The 17,470-nt window shown below is 31.3% G+C and overlaps 1 protein-coding gene across 2 annotated transcripts in view; it reads right to left on the reverse strand.

The window, feature by feature from the left end:
• The window catches only part of LOC143071071 (organic cation transporter protein-like), a 44,030-nt gene extending 27,475 nt beyond the window's left edge, over positions 1–16,555 (reverse strand). Inside the window, exon 1 of one of the 2 annotated variants that reach the window (XM_076245147.1) lies at positions 16,380–16,555. In XM_076245147.1, coding sequence (XP_076101262.1) covers positions 16,380–16,528 — 149 coding nt within the window. In that variant the 5' untranslated portion in view covers positions 16,529–16,555. The remainder of the gene's footprint in view (positions 1–16,379) is intronic. The other variant, XM_076245146.1, reaches the window with a different exon arrangement.
• Positions 16,556–17,470: the final 915 nt, after the last annotated feature.

The raw sequence follows: 17,470 nt of genomic DNA on the forward strand, positions 1-17,470 counted from the left end.
TTAATCCTTAAAAACCATTTTAAAGGAAATTACGGTACAGTTTCTATAAAATAATTTGATTTTACTAATATCAATAGGAATAGAAATACAGATTTACTGCCCCTTTGTTTACTCTCCTTTAGAAAGACTTGTTTTTACTTTGTTTACATCACTGTCACATCAGAATAACAACATTTGATCAGAGGCATATTTGATTTTAATATGATATAAATGGAAGGGACTTGCACATTTCATTTCTATGAAAAATCACCAATATGTGATGGAGTTGGTAAACATGTAAATTTTGAAAGTTTAAGTACATCAGAACAACAGATAATACAATCAGATATTGGAGTTTTTTGGGGATCTGCTACCTCCAAAAATTACAATATCTGCCTTGCTCATGTTAAACTATTCAAAGACAAGCACAAATCAAGGCTGAGGAGGTATGCATGCAATGTACCAACCTTTTTTGCATCAGAACATGAGCATGCAAAACAAAAAACTAAAAGCAAATTTTGACAGGCTATTCGTGGTGACAGAAGAGTTTCAACAGACCAAATGAGAACAATCTACATAGAGCATGGAGTTGTCATACCTATAGGAACATGTAAGTTTGAATTAGTTAGAGTTATAGAATATATATAAAAGTTTATGACATAAATATTAAATTATTTATTATTTTTTTATTTTTTTTTGGGTGGGGTGGGGGGGGGTGTTGATTTGCCGCCAGGCTTACATGTACATGTATCATGGGCAGGGAAAAATTTTCCATTTGTGGTAGGGATAGTGATTTGCATGCACTTACCCTTTTTATATTTAGCCTTCAATATTGTGCATAAACAGGTCCCAATTTAGCATCAACATAGCCGTCAATATATTGCTTAAACAAGGCCCAATTTAGCTTCAACATAGCCGTCAATATATTGCTTAAACAGGGCCCAATGTAGCTTCAACGCGTTCAACTGGTCTGTGGAGCCATGAACAAGTTGTGTAACATGCAATTTTGAAACTAGTCGATATTAAAAAGAAGATATGGTATAATTGCCAATGTCAATAGGCAACTCTCCACAAGCATGACAAGAAGACTTTATTTGTACATGTACAAATAAAGCAAAGCAAAAATTTATTTGTAAACCTGTTATTTGTACAATAGAGGGCTGATTGTAGGATAAATCAATTTAATAATATACATTGTACATGTTTTAATTATTTATTTGTCTCATTTATCATTCAATCAAATAATTCTTTCCTGTAGTATTATACTAATTGACAATCCTAAATTGCCTAATTTGGAAAAAAAACAATATCTAAAAGCACCATCTAGAAACTACAATTCCAATCTTTTTGTTGAATTTGAGAAAATATGACAATATTGATTTATACCTTAGACATGCATGGTTGAATGCTGATAAATAATTGCGCTTGAGTGATTTATCTATATCCAACAATTAGATTAATTTAAAGAAGACTCAATCTATCATCTAATGTATAGATTAGATAACTTATTTTTTAATATAATTAGATGTATATATGTTCTAAAATTTGCTGGATGCACAATTTTAAATACAACATCACTGCTGAAGTTCTAATGTGTTAATAAATAGAAATTCATTAGAATGAATAATACTATATTAATGTAACCTTCATCATGTTCATACACGTTTGTGTGTGCTACTAAATGCATGTACTTTGTATTATTGAATACATGTATGTTGAAGTGAATGAATGATATAAAAAAAGAACTGATTGTTGAAATTGAACATATTAGATTAATGGTATGCATGTGAATAACTATCAATTGCATTATAGGTATTTGCAGAGTATGTAGAAGAAAATGGTTAGGACAAAAGGGCAATGATGAAAAATGTAATGATGTTATTTGTGGTCCACCATGTACATATTTGGAGGAAGATGATTTTATAGAAAACACTGTATGTAGATTTTCAAATGAATATTTAAATGCAAGTTTTTACAGAAAATTACAATATACATGTACATACATTTGTACATATATGCAAGATTAAGATCATACATGTAGCCTGTCCATGTGAAAATATGATTTGCCAATGAGAAAAATATTAATCATATGATAAACAAACAAATTAATGAAAATACAAACTACTTTAAGGTCATCATATGACCATAACATTGACCAAAACCCATACATGTAGCTTTTGATTGGAAATTAACAGTGTATCTCTTTCTATATATAGGTACAAACCACAATATTTCTGGTATTGATTACATGTAATATCCAATAAGTACATGTATTATATACATGCATATCAACAGGGTGCAATGTCATAAATGTTATACAATACTTGGTAAAATTCATATGTCAAAGGGTCATAAATTTCATCTTCTGTTAATATAAGAGCTCTGTAAAACCTGTGTTCTGATCTTTTTATACGACCACCGCAAAAATTGAAATACACATATTCAAGGATTTTTGGACACCAGACTTCTCTTCAAAATTAATAATAGTTATCAAAAGTACCAGGATTATAATTTTATACGCCAGACGCGCGTTTCGTCTACATAAGACTCATCAGTGACGCTCATATCAATATAGTTAAAAAGCCAAATCAATACAAAGTTGAAGAGCATTGAGGATCCAAAATTCCAAAAAGTTGTGCCAAATACGGCTAAGGCAATCTACTCCTGGGGTAAGAAAATCCTTAGTTTTTTGTAAAATTCAAGGTTTTGTAAACAGAAAATTTATAAAAATGACCATATAATTGATATTCATGTCAACACCGAAGTGCTGACTACTGGGCTGGTGATACCCTCGGGGACGAAAATAACCCAGACCTCAAATCTTTCTGACAAATAAATTTAATCAAAACTCTACTGAACTGTGACTATGCTGTACATGATGTACTATAGAATGTGACTTTCCTTCAAAAACTTTTGGAATCCTCCAAAATTTACTTTACTGATGCCAAATTTTCTTCTGCAACTTTTACTGTTCCAGCAGCATTCCATTCCTTTGACCTATCAGCTTCATGTAAGTTAAATCTACCTTCAGTACTGGAATTTGTTGACAATAAAGTGTTAAGCATTGAAGTGGCACGGAAAATTGCGGCTTCGAACCTTAATAAGGCTTCACTTCTAATAGCATTTTCAAGAGGTCAGGAGAATGGATTACAACAACTTTTTTCTGAGGAATGTGGCAAAGGACCAAGAGTAACAAGATCTTCTAAAATAATCCATGCTGTTTCCAAGTATATTTCCGAACACTTAATTGAAAGTTAATTTACTATAACTACATACGTATTTACAATCAACTTATTCATTAACTGTAACAGACTGATATGATCAATATTTTGTGTTTGTCTATCTTTGTAAAATACTTTTATCTATTGTGACCCTAAAACCTTTTTTGAAAATTCTGAATTTCCATAAGAAGTATCCACTGCCACTAAACTTGTCTTAACCCAATGCAAAATAAATTCAATAAAAGCATAATATGTGTGTTAATTTTACAACAAAGCATATAGAAAATAATGAATCTGTTTTCATGAGCTAATTGGAACAACACATATATTTGTATGTAATAACCAACATCAGAGAGTGTTCCATAAGGAGTAGGTCCGGTAAGGACCGATTTTGGCCTCAAATTTCAGGTTCATCTGACGAAAGATTTTGACCACTTTTTAAACAATTAAGTGTCTATTTTATTTGAATTAATTAGTTTATGTGAAAGATTTTAACAGATTTAGTCATTAAAACGATCCGATTCAAGCTCAGATATGAAAAATCTACCTAATATGCCGAAAAATGTCACTTTTCAGATGGTTTTTGGTAAAAATGAAAGTTGCCGCATCCGTGTTCATCCTCAACCTTTATATATGTTATGTATTATCATAAAATACAACATTTCAATATTAAGGATGAACACGAATGCGGCCACTTTCGTTTTACACGAAAACCGTCTAAAATTTAACTAAAATGCTAGAATTATGAGGATTTCAGTAATTTAGCATGACTTAATGGTGCTAGTACCGGATATATGTGCATTGTATTGTCAAAAACAGCCCATATGTATGTAGCAGAAGCATTCTACTGTCCAATGAATAACTAAAGGTTTACATTTTAACAATTTTGTAAAACTGCTATATTTTGGGGCCAAAAAGGGGTCTTACTGAACCTACTCCTTTAATTCAACTTTATAGGTCAAAGGTCAAAAACTAATTAAATTGATTTACAGCTCAGAAACTCATGTCCTATGGTAAAGATCTTGTATGCTCTATAACTGAAAACCCTTATGCTTTCAGTGTTTACACTTGACATGTATATAAATCAACAGAGGGTGTGTCATCATTCTTGTATAACTTTGAAGGTCAGGGGTCAATGTCTTGGTTTGTTTTCTTGAAAAATCTTTGATTTTAGATATAAAAACATATATTTTAATAAAATGACAGTGCTGCATTTTATTGTTGTTTTATGTCTTTGGCTATTTTTGGGCTTGAAACCTAAATAAATGTGACAGATGGACAAATATCTTTAATGGGGGAGTTTCAGAATTAAAAAAATCTGTTTTATCTGACAATTATAGACTAATCTAATAACACATAATTATTCGACGTGCTGTATTTGCACAGCATGAAATGAAGAAAAGTTTTTATTAGATTTTTGGGGCAGGGTGGGGATAGTAAATAACATGAAACTTTTTAAAATGCACACTAACCCATATCTAATTGTTTAAAATGTTAAGTGTAATTATGCTTTCAACTGCATGTTTATTGTGAAAAAAAGGTTGAACAGATGAAGGGTTCCATTTTTTGTGAAAATGTTGGAATCTAGGCTGGTTATGGTGAAAAAACTCAGATTTGTTGGGGTGTAAAATTATATAAAGGATTTTTTGTATGTTATTATACTGTGTGTTATATGATTTTTGATCAAAAAACAAGGTTTCAAATAGATAAAACACCCAAATTGGATTATTGTTATATATCTTTTTTTAAATCCATATATTGCTTTTTTTGTTAGAAATGTGATTTTTTGGCGGGGTTGGGATAGTAAACAACTGAGAACTTTTTTTAATGTGAACTAACCCCTAATGTTTTTGGCTTAAAATGTTTAGTTTATCTATGCTTAACTGCATATTATCTGTTGAAAAATATTAAACAGAGGAAGTGTGCAATTTTTCATGTAAATGTTTGAATTCAGGCCTGTTTTAGTGGAAAATTTCTGATTTTTGGGTTGAAAAATTATAAAAAAAATATTTTTGTATTTTGTTATACTGTGTGTTTTATTATTTTTTGTCTTTGAAACAGATAATTAAAAAGACGAAACACCCAAAATAAGTATTTATTAGACAGTTTTGGAAAAATCCATATTTTGCTGTTTTATTGGAAATAAGATTTTTAGGGTGGGGTGGGGATAGTAAATGACATAAAACCTTTTTTAATCCGCACTAACCCCTAATGTTCCTGGGCTCAAAATGTTTAGTTTCTATATGCTTAACTGCAAATTAACTGTGGAAAAAAGTTTAACAGAGAAAGTGTGCCCATTTTTTATGAAATGCTGGAATTAAGGTCTGTTTTGGTGGAAAATCCCAGATTTTGGGGGTTGAAAAAGGTTATAATTTATTTTTGTATGCTTTTATATTATGTGTTTTATGATTTCTTGTCTATGATACAAGGTATTAAAAAGATGAAACATCCAAAATGAGTTTTTATTAGATAGATTTTGAAAAAAATCCATGTATTGCTGTTTTTTTTGGAAATTAGCATACTCTGTAAATTGTCCTTTTTCAGATGGCCACAGTTTTTTAACCAGGTGCTCCGCAGGGCGCAGCTTTATACGACCGCAGAGGTCGAACCCTGAACAGTTGGGGCAAGTATGGACAAAACATTCAAGCGTGATACAGCTCTGAATTTGGATTGTGATCAAATTTTTGACATTACATGGTGGTTTTTTTTACACAAAACAAATGTCAAGATTTAACAAATCAATTAAAGATTTCTTCTTCAAACTTTTTGAATCTTAAATCAAATAGTTGATCATGACACAGCATAGGTTTCTGACACAGAACGAATGTGGTCTAATGAACTTAAAAGTTTTTTTTTTGCCTTTGAGCAATTCACTATGCTGTTGAATATTAATCCTCTCAAAAAAATGTTTGAAGAAATTTTCTTTTTATTTATGAAATCTGAAATGAGAAAAATTTACCCCCCCCCCTTTTTTTCACATCCCCGTTTTCCTTTTTCCAAAACTGATATCAATTCAAATTTCTAATGGAGTTTGCAACAATAACTACTCTTTTAAATACATCATAAAATATTAAAATGTAAAATAAAGTGCTTGTTATCACTGAATGGTAAAGATTGGTTGGTAGTAAAAGTGAATATACATTGTTTATTGTATAAAACAATAAAAAAACTTCATCAGCAATATTTTATATTGGCAAATTTCCAATGAAGTTATTTACATAAAGTTATTGGCCAGCAAATAAAAATAGAAAATGACATCATAGTCATGTCTGGCAAATGTCGAACATACATTATCTAAAAACATTTTAGATAAGATAAGGAAAAAAAGCTTCATCAGCAACATTTTATATTGGCAAATTTCCAATGAAGTTATTTACATAAAGTAATTGGCAAATAAAAATAGAAAATGACATCATAGTTACTGTATGTCTGGCAAATTTCCAACATATATTATCAACTACTATTCTATACAAAGAAAGATAACTCCAATTGAAAATTAATTGCTATTGCACAATATTGTGCAATTAGATATTTCTTGCTATTGTGCAATACTGTGCAATTGAAAATTTCTTGCTATTGCACAATACTTGATATGGAATCCTGATTTGGACCAACTTGAAAACTTGGCCCATAATCAAAAATCAAAGTACATATTTAGATAAAGCATATCAAATAATCCCAAGAATTTAATTTTTGTTAAAATCAAACTTAGTTTAATTTTGGACCCTTTGGACCTTAATGTAGACCAATTTGAAAACTGGACCAAAAATTAAGAATCTACATACACAGTTAGATTTGGCATATCAAAGAACCCATTTATTCAATTTTTGATGAAATCAAACAATTGAAAGTTTAATTTTGGACCCCCATTTGGACCAACTTGAAAACTAGGCCAATAATTAAAAATCTAAGTACATTTTTAAATTCAGCATATCAAAGAACCCCAAGGATTCAATTTTTGTTAAAATCAAACTAAGTTTAATTTTGGACCCTTTGGACCTTAATGTAGACCAATTTGAAAACGGGACCAAAAATTAAGAATCTACATACATAGTTAGATTCGGCATATCAAAGAACCCAATTATTCAATTTTTGATGAAATCACACAAAGTTCAATTTTGGACCCTTTGGGCCCCTTTATCCTAAACTGTTAGGACCAAAACCCCCAAAATCAAACCCAACCTTCCTTTTATGGTCATAAACCTTGTGTTTAAATTTCATAGATTTCTATTTACTTATACTAAAGTTATGGTGCAAAAACCAAGAATAATGCTTATTTAGGCCCTTTTTTAGCCCTTATTTTCTAATCTGTTGGAACCAAAACTCCCAAAATCAATCCCAACCTTCCTTTTGTGGTCATAAACCTTGTGTCAAAATTTCATAGATTTCTATTCACTTAAACTAAAGTTTTTGTGCGAAAACCAAGAAAATGCTTATTTGGGCCCTTTTTGGCCCCTAATTCCATAAATGTTGGGACCAAAACTCCCAAAATCAATCCCAACCTTCCTTTTGTGGTCATAAACCTTGTGTTAAAATTTCATTGATTTCTATTCACTTTTACTAAAGTAAGAGTGCGAAAACTAAAAGTATTCGGACGACGACGACGACGACGCCAACGTGATAGCAATATACGACCAAAAAATTAAAATTTTTGCGGTCGTATAAAAAGCGCACAAGCCTAAGATTTTTTTTTATGAATTCACTTCAGAAAACACTTATCTTCCAAAGTATAATGACCATTTAAAAAGTTTAACAGAGGGAAATGTGGCTCCTCAGAAGTGTACTTCCTTAATGAATAGAAGATTATAACCCATTTTTGTTAGATACACATTAATGAATGGAAGAACTATTTTAGAAGGACATTGATAAATAGAAAATGTTTACCAAGGGTTTGAGAAAAACATTTAGGGATAGAAGATTTATACCTAGCTATTTGAGAAGGACATTAATAAGTAGAAGATTAATAAAGGCAACAGTAGTATACCGCTGTTCAAACTCATAAATCCATGGACAAAAACCAAAATCGGGGTAACAAACTAAAACTGAGGGAAATGCATAAAATATATAAGGAGAACAACGAAACAACACTACAATATAACACGTTTCTACGGACCAAGAGACAAAATCCCACGAGAATAACAAATAAAACATCAAAACTAAATACATGAATTTGGGATAGACAAGTACCGTGACACGTCTTATCGCACTGTGAATTTACTCAAAAATAAGAGAAAACAAACGACGCAACGTTAAAATGTAACACACACAGAAACGAACTATAATATAACAATGGCCATTTTCCTGAAATGGTACAGGACATTTTTAAAGAAAAAAATGGCGCGTTAAACCTGGATTTGTGGCATGCCAAACCTCCTCTTTTATAGCCATGTGAAATATAACATTAAGATGACAACTCAACACCACAGGACTACAATATAAATAAATTGGAGAATACAATTGACAAAGAAACACACGAACAACAGCCAACAAAAGGCAACAAGTTGAAAATTTTAATACGCCAGAAGTGCACTTATCCACACAAGATCTACTAGTGATGCCCAGATACAAAAGTTTGAAAGCCGAAACAAGCACAAAGTCGAACAGCATCGAGGACCAAAAGATCAAAAAAGTTGTACCAAAAACGGCCAGGGTTTTCTGTTAGTTACCAGAACATCCTTATCATTTAGAACAATTTATACTTTTGCAAACAGTAAACTTATAAAATTAATAAACAAAAGCTGTACATGGTACAACTGAAATATTAACTAATTACAGGAAACAACTGAAATACATTACCTAACCAGACATTTGCAACACAAAATGTAGACACATCCGAATATGTTTAAATCTCAACGCCAAGTGACGTCATATTTGAAATTGTGAAAAATGACAAAAAAATGATGACGTCATTTGAATTTGTAAAACAGATCATCTAAAAATGAAAAATGACGTCATTATAATGAATAAGATAGAACTAGTACTGACCCAAGATTAAATTTGAACTAAATACTGATATTGCACTTAATAACAATGCACATTTCAATATTTATTAATAGCAAACTAAGGCAGCAATTAAATATATCATAAAGCTATGTCCGGTTTGTTTTGAATCTCACTTCCAACGTAAAATATCGCACTGATTACGTTGAACAAAATGAAATCTAATAAATGAATGCGGTGATTAATATTAATTACCATAACACATAAATATAATAGAAAAGAAGTCAATACATTTGACATAATCAGATGAGAATTACAAAATGAAACTTTTGGTGAAAGAGAAATATATTAAGACTATTTTGAGCCCAAATTTACTTGTCTATGAGTTGAAATTAAAAATTGAGGATTAATGCGCTCCATAGTATACTAATTTAAGATTTCAAGAAAACCAGGGGTTATTTTTAGTGGTACATCCATTCGGAAGGTCTCTTCTTTCTTATATGGCTTTAAAGGTATGTCGAAAATTGGAATGAAGAAAGGTGATACCTGTACGATTCAGGACATACCTGGTTTGTAAGAGGTTAAACTTAAGATAAAAAATTTAGAAATCTATGAAAATTGCAAAATTTGGTTGAACAGATAGGGACTTTTAATTGGTGGTCTGACACCTTTTATAACGGGCCCAAAAAAATTACTAGTGTTAAACAATTCAAACAGGAAAACGAAGAGCGGTCTAATTTATATAAAAATGACCGTTTGCATTTATTGGCTGAGAAAATTGGCGTATCTGGAGAGAACACAGAGCATCACATGTCCAATCAACAGAAACAATGCACATATCATTCGAAGTAAAAGACTCACTAAGGAGTCAACATTTCGATAAAGTCTAGGGAAACATCATATGAAAGGAAAGATGTATATATGTTTGATCTAATTGTATATGCATAATTTGTGTTTGGTTTTCTGTCCCTTTGATTGGATAGTCTCTATTTTACAGGTTACAAAGTCGTATTTGCAGACGACAACTTAGTAAGAGTGTTAGGTCTACAGAATCTACGACAAAAGACATCGAGATGAATTCAGCTGAAGGTGTTTTGTTTAACAAAACACTTTCATATATATATGAACTTACAAGAAACTCACAAGTCATCTGATAATGTTCTCAAAACAGGATATAATAAACAATATCAACAACAAAAGGAAGCTGTATTTCCTTGTCCTTGAACAAAAGACATTTAACATCAGTCAAATGATCCTATTTATTTATACATGTATACAAGAATGAACAAGGTTATATATGTTATTTAATTTATATTGGGACATTATCATGGTATCTTAATGACAAAAAAACAAACATTCACATAATTAGCTTGTTTGGTCTGAATGTGCTTGTAATTTAATATGACAAACTGTATGTAGAATAAGAAGTAATTATCACACCATCAATGAGACAACATCAACGACGAAAATAAATAGATGAAAATGTATGCAAAAATCATCAACAACAGATAGATGTGCGTAGAATCGCCAAGTGTGTTACAACATTATGCACATAAAGCTGTTCAATATAGTTGCAATATTAAAATATGTAACAATGTGCCATAGAGCACTTTTTATAGTAATTAGTAAACACAATCCTAGCATATTAAAATTGATGATGATGTACTTGTGCAAGTTATTGAGTTTCATCATTAACAGAATTACTTTTATAAATTCACTAAAACATGACCACCGTTTACATACAGGATAGATATTTTCTGAACATCAACAGCTTCAGGAAAACTATTTGAAATTAGAAAATATCGATATTTGGTATAACAAATTGATTGGAATTGATTTTTAGTAGTGCGGTCGGTAGTGTCTGCTTATTACATTTTAAACAACCATAGATTTAAATTCCTTGTTTGTGTGCGTTTTGTGGTTTTTGTGGTTTCGTAAGAATATAACAATCCCTTGTGTTTTTGTGGGTTCTTGTTGCTTTGTCTTTGGTTTTCTATGTTGTGTTTTTACTATTGTTTGTCTGTTGGTCTTCTTTTTAAACCATGGCGTTGTCCGATTATTTTCGACTTATGAGTTTGAATTTTCTTCTGGTATCATTTGCCTCTCTTTTAAGGAGGTCTGTTCCTAATGATGACGATTTAAGTAAGCTCCTCGTGTTTAAAAGCAATCTGTATTCAAAACATTCTGCCTTCTTCATACGGATAACCACAAAATATTCAAACATTTTGTCAGGAACATAAGTAGTCAACTGTCTAAACACTGTCTAAATTTCACGACTTGGGATGACAGTTTTAGTACATACAATTATTTGATTTGCCGTAAATTTGAATCGTATGAGATTATGGGGAAATTTCCCCAATTTGAAGTCAACAATATCTAATATGAACATGATGAGATTATGGGGAAATTACCCCAATTTTTAGTCAATAATATCTAATATGACCATGATGAGATTATGGGGAAATTTCCCCAATTGATAGTCAACAATATTTTCTATGATTTGAACATAATGAGATTATGGGGAAATTTCCCCATTTGATGGTCAGCAATATTAAAGCTTGTATTTTCCAATTAATAATCTTATCGTGGGAATTTCGGCATTCTGATGTTTTTGGTTGTAGATGTGAATGTGGGGATATTTTTCCATTCTAATGTTATTGGTTTTATATGTGTAGTGTATGTGGGGATTTTCCCCACTGGTACGTTTTTCAATTCAAGAATACTAGTTTTCTTCATTGAGTGGGGAGATTTCCTCAAATTTGATAAAATCATGTAAGCGCATTTCCATTAACTTATAGATTTGTTGACAAAAAGTGTTTATTTCAATTCACATCGTCAACCGAATTTGAAACCACCAAAAAAAGAGAATAAAATAGAAATTCTCTTTTTCAAATAGAATGCGTTAAATATAACATTAAACATTTAAATAAACAACTAAATACATGAATTTGGGATAGACAAGTACCGTAACACGTCTTATAGTAATGAGAATTCACAACCCAGGGTTTAAGAAACACATTCATGAATAAAAGAAATAAACCAAGTGTCTGAGAAACACAATGATGAATAGAAGAATCAAACCCAGTGTTTTAGAAAGACATTGCTGAATAGAAGAGTTAAACCCAGGGTTTGAGAAACACATTGATATATAAAAGAATTAAACGCAGTGTCTGAGAAAAACATTGATAAATAGAAGAATTAAACCCAGGGTTTGAGAAACACATTGATATATAAAAGAATTAAACCCAGTGTCTGAGAAACACATTGATGAATAGAAGAATTAAACCCAGAGTTTTAGAAACTCATTATATAGAAGAATTAAACCCAGGGTCTGAGAGACACATTGATGAATAGAAGAATTAAACCCAGTGTCTGAGAAACACATTAATGAATAGAAGATTTAAACACAGGGTTTGAGAAACTTATTGATGAATAGAAGAATTAAACCCAGAGTTTGAGAAACTTATTGATGAATAGAAGATGTAAACCCAGGGTCTGAAAGACACATCGATGAATAGAAGATCTGTTTAACCCCCCCTTGGTTTGGTTTTTCCATTCATACTTTTTGACACAGATGGTCAGAACTAATTGTACTGTTAATTCAGTTCGAATCTGATTGTATATGAAAACTCAAAAATGCACTTATTCCTTTTATTTTAAACTTAAAAATAAAAATGAAGAGAAACCAACGGCCTACTATATGACAAAACAATAATGAGAAAAACAATATGATAAACAGCAAACAGCGGCAACCTGAAGATAAATTCAACAAGGAGGCAGATAATTTTTTTTAAAAGTGACCAAACAAAATTAATGTCAGTACCGATAAAGACCATATTCAAAGATCTTACTATGGTGTTTAATTAATATCTTTTAAAAAAAAAGTATATTCAAATGATATGTAACTAAAAATAGCTCGTTACTGAATTTATGGACATTATTCACAACAGTACCGTAGACATTGAGTAGTGCTATACCGCTTGTAATAATATTTCTAAAGATCCAACATAATTTCAAATCAAGTTTTTGTATCTTTAAGAATATTGTTGAAAGTTTGAAGGATCATATTAATACGAAATCCCCGAATTTGTATTTAACCAGTTTTACATACAGTAATTTACGTTCATTAAAATCTAAAACATCAATAGAGACACCGGAAAAGCTAAGTGTTGCGAAATATAATCGCCATAGTAAGGGGTACAAGAAACAAGGTCAAGAGGGAATGAAAATAGTCTCTTTTGCCGTAAATGATTGTGTAGAGCTTACGTTTGAAACTGAAAGATCAAAATCAAGAAAAAAAGAAATGTATATGTTCCGGACCATATGAGTATTTGGACCATACGCGTATGGTCATGACCATATGCGTATACTCATATGGTCCGACCATACGCGTATGGTCGGACCATATGGGTATAATACTCATTTGGTTATTAACGGGCCGGACCATACGAGTATTTTGACCATATAGGTATATTTATTTTTTTTAAATTACATTATAAACGTTTCAATAATACAAAAACTTTATCTAAAAAAACAGTGATGGTTTAAAACATGACAATTTTTTAATTTTTAAATCCAAAAACTGCGTAAAAATTAAATATTGCTGCCATAGTTAGTTTTCATCGCTAGTTACATTCGTGCATGTAGGCTTTGGTGACATGCACTTCCACACGGTATCACAGCTTATTTGCATTTGCAAGAAATTGTTGCACTATCTTTTTCATTTACACATTTTGTTTTCGAGTGAAAAACAAGCCTTTTTGTAGCTGCGTACAGTGATATCGAGGTCTTTGACCATTCTGATGTCTACGGTGTTTTTAAGAAGCTCTAGATCTTAAATATCGAAAAATGACTACAATACACCATATTCACAACACAACTTAAATAAACTAATAGTATGTTACTTTCCAGTGACTTCTTATGTAACAGTTCATTAAGAAATTTTAGGAATTTATTTTGTTTAGTTAACATAATATTACCATTCACTCGTTATAACAAATCGGTAATGACCATCGGTAATGACATATAAAATGTGTTTACTATAAATTTTACAATTAAGTAAAATTCACTATGTGAAACTTCTTATTTTGATTTAGCTTATCTTTTTATTATAATATTGTCTGTCTATAATAATAAAATTACCTATATGATAGCGTCTTTTTAATGAACGGTCATACCTTATATGAAGAGATTAAAAGTAAACTGTAACACAGTGTTAATTACCCCGACCATATGAGTATATACCCATATGGTCATGACCATACGCGTATGGTCCAAATACTCATATGGTCCGGAACATATATGTAACACTCAGAAACGTGTCCTTTCCCCCAAACGTGTCCGATTCCCCCAAACGTGTCCACATCGACGTCACTGAACTGCAAAAAAATGTCTAGTTGCCAAAGGGCGCCAAAGCGTGTCATTTGTATAAACGCTCAAACGTGTACATTTTTAATAAACCCCCAATCGTGTCCAATCCCCCAAACGTGTCCATACCAAGCTTTTTATTTTACTGGAACTATCATTCGTGTTCATATTATAAAAACGTAGGTTATTTGTGTGTTTTTTTTTTTTTTTTTTTTTTTATTATTATTATCATTGTATACTCATTTTACGATCTTTTACTATTTCATTAAAAGAAAAAAAAAATTACTTAAATTCTTTTTCTATGCGCATTAAAATGTTTGTAGCATTTCACTCTATATAATGTGCCATACGTTGTATTTTGGAAGGCATCATTTTTTTTAATTTGTGCAACTTTTATTTGAAACGGCCTCTATATTACATAACAGACATTGAAGTAGTTTCTTACTGAAGTCATAAACAAATCGGTCTTTACTCGTATATATTTTTCTATAGATTAGTGGTCATCCCAAATAACCGTAAAAATTAATGCCCAATAATAAATTCCCGGTTTGATAATATAACCTATCTACAGTATTATATATCGTTAATATGATATCGTTCAAATAACGAATGAAATATTTGGCACTGGACGTTATTTCTCTTGTTCGTGTGTCTTTAGTGACGCTCGTATCCTAAAATTTATTAAAAATTAGAACTGATAAAAAAAGATGGAAGGTCAATTCGACTGAAAGCCCACCGTGCGATATTCTGATTAATATAAAAGGCATCATCGGAGTTTATTAGTATAAAATAATTTACATAGTAAACGATTAATTGAACTGTACCAGAATTATTTGTATGTTCGCTTTAAATAAGCATGATTTACTTGCAACTGGACAATAAGCAAATTAAGTCAAAAATTAATGCATACATTGTATGTTATATATACAATTTTCAGTAATGATAATCATTAACAACCGGCATTGAACAAGTTAATGCTAATAAATTACCACTTCATCAACTATGTCCCCCATCATAGAACTGCCGTGAACGTTATTGATGTCGCGGTTAGGACATGTATTAGCGCTAAAAGACGCCAGACGTTCGGGCGTTTAAAAGTGGACACGTTTGGGCGAATAACAATAGTATCGGGCACGTTTGGGGGTTCTAAAATCGGACACGTTTGGGGAATATTGAATATTATGGACACGTTTGGGGAGAATAGACACGTTTGGGGAAATCGGACACGTTTGGGGGGAAGGACACGTTTGGGAGTGTTACATATATACATTTCAAAATCGAAATATATACGGTGGCGGTGTTAGCTTTATCGTGTCCCCCCCGCTTGACTAACCTCCCCATCTGTACGTTTAACGAAAAAATAGGTGTAAAAATACGTTTTCTCGTCTTCAAACCTCCTTTTTCAATATGTTTTGTCCACAGGTATTACAACAATGGTGAACAATGATAGGTTCACACTTCATTTTTCAACCTTTAACTGCTGTGGTTGTTGTTTTTTTATCCCATCCTTTTAATGTTTTTTAACGTTCTTCAACCGTTTCTCTCTTTCGTCTCAAATTTTCCTGATTTCAAACTATTCTGTCGCTATATACAATTCATTTGCAAGGGAGGTAAATCAACAATTATAATAGTCAGCTAACATTATATAAATTATAAATTTACAGCGATTTATTGATTGAATTTTGTCTGAAGATCGTCGAGCTTCTTTATTATTTATTCTGTTTGGAAAGGTATAATGTGTAATTGTTTTTTTTTTTATATTGTGGAATGTCTCTTAAGCTACAGGTTAAATTTGTGCGTTGAAGGTATCGTTAATTTATGCATACAATGACTTATATTTACATTTTCGTGTATTCACATATCTTTTCTTACCTGTGTTCGTGTTCAGCTAAAATGAAGTTCGGCAGAAAGCCTTGCATAGCATCGAAAATGGCAGGAAAGAATAATACAACCAGAAGAACTTTCTGATATCTCCCAAATCCCCCAATCTTCTGTAGTAGTGCATCATACTCTATAGCCATTGCAAAACGCAGGTGGAAGAAAGGTCCGCTGCTGTATGCCCTGAGGTAATCGGTGCCCTCAGGTAATCGTGGCAATAGTGCCCATATGCGTAGTAATAACATGATCTAAAGATAGAATAAACTAAAAATACATTATTGTACTTTTTATTTCGACTGACAGTACATGTGCGAAAAATAGGAGAAAACAGGAACACATACAACTTTTCACATTAAGTAACGACAAATAATTCACGAAAAAAATCCAAATATTTGGTTAATTTATGATCATTGTAACGTGAACAGTTTTTTATTTAGTTTAGTGAAACGTAAATGACTTATAATAATTAAAAAGAAAACACTTTCTGAATGACGATTTACACTTTTATAATAATAGTTGTCAAAAACTGGTTTCATAAATATAAGATTTAGATTTATGTCAGTAAATGTATGTTATTTAAACTAATTATTAAAAAATAAAAGTTATCCACACATGCCTAAGGCAGCAAACATTTGATTTTCGGGGGGGGGGCTATGGGACGATTTACACTTTTATATTGCACTGTAATATTAACATTAACACTAATGCAAAATTGTTAAATATTGGCCACTTTCGTTGGTTTTTCTTATCTTTGTTTTAAATGTATTTTATTCAAAGCTTCTTTGTGTACCATTCTTTGTTTATTCTAAAAGGGTAGTAGATATATATATAGATATACAATTAAAATAGAAGAACCTAGATAACGATATGTATGCGTTCAATAATGATACATATAAAAAAGAAGATGTGGTATAAATGCCAATGAGACAACTGTCCACAAGAGACCAAAAGGACACAAATTAACAACCGTAGGTCTCCGTACGGCCTTCAACAATGAGCAAAGTCCATACCGCATAGTCAGCGATAAAAGGTCCAGAAATAAAAATGTAAAACAATTAAAACGAGAAAACTAACGGCCTTTTTTT

Source organism: Mytilus galloprovincialis, chromosome 4, assembly GCF_965363235.1.
Source record: "Mytilus galloprovincialis chromosome 4, xbMytGall1.hap1.1, whole genome shotgun sequence".
NCBI lineage: Eukaryota > Metazoa > Mollusca > Bivalvia > Mytilida > Mytilidae > Mytilus > Mytilus galloprovincialis.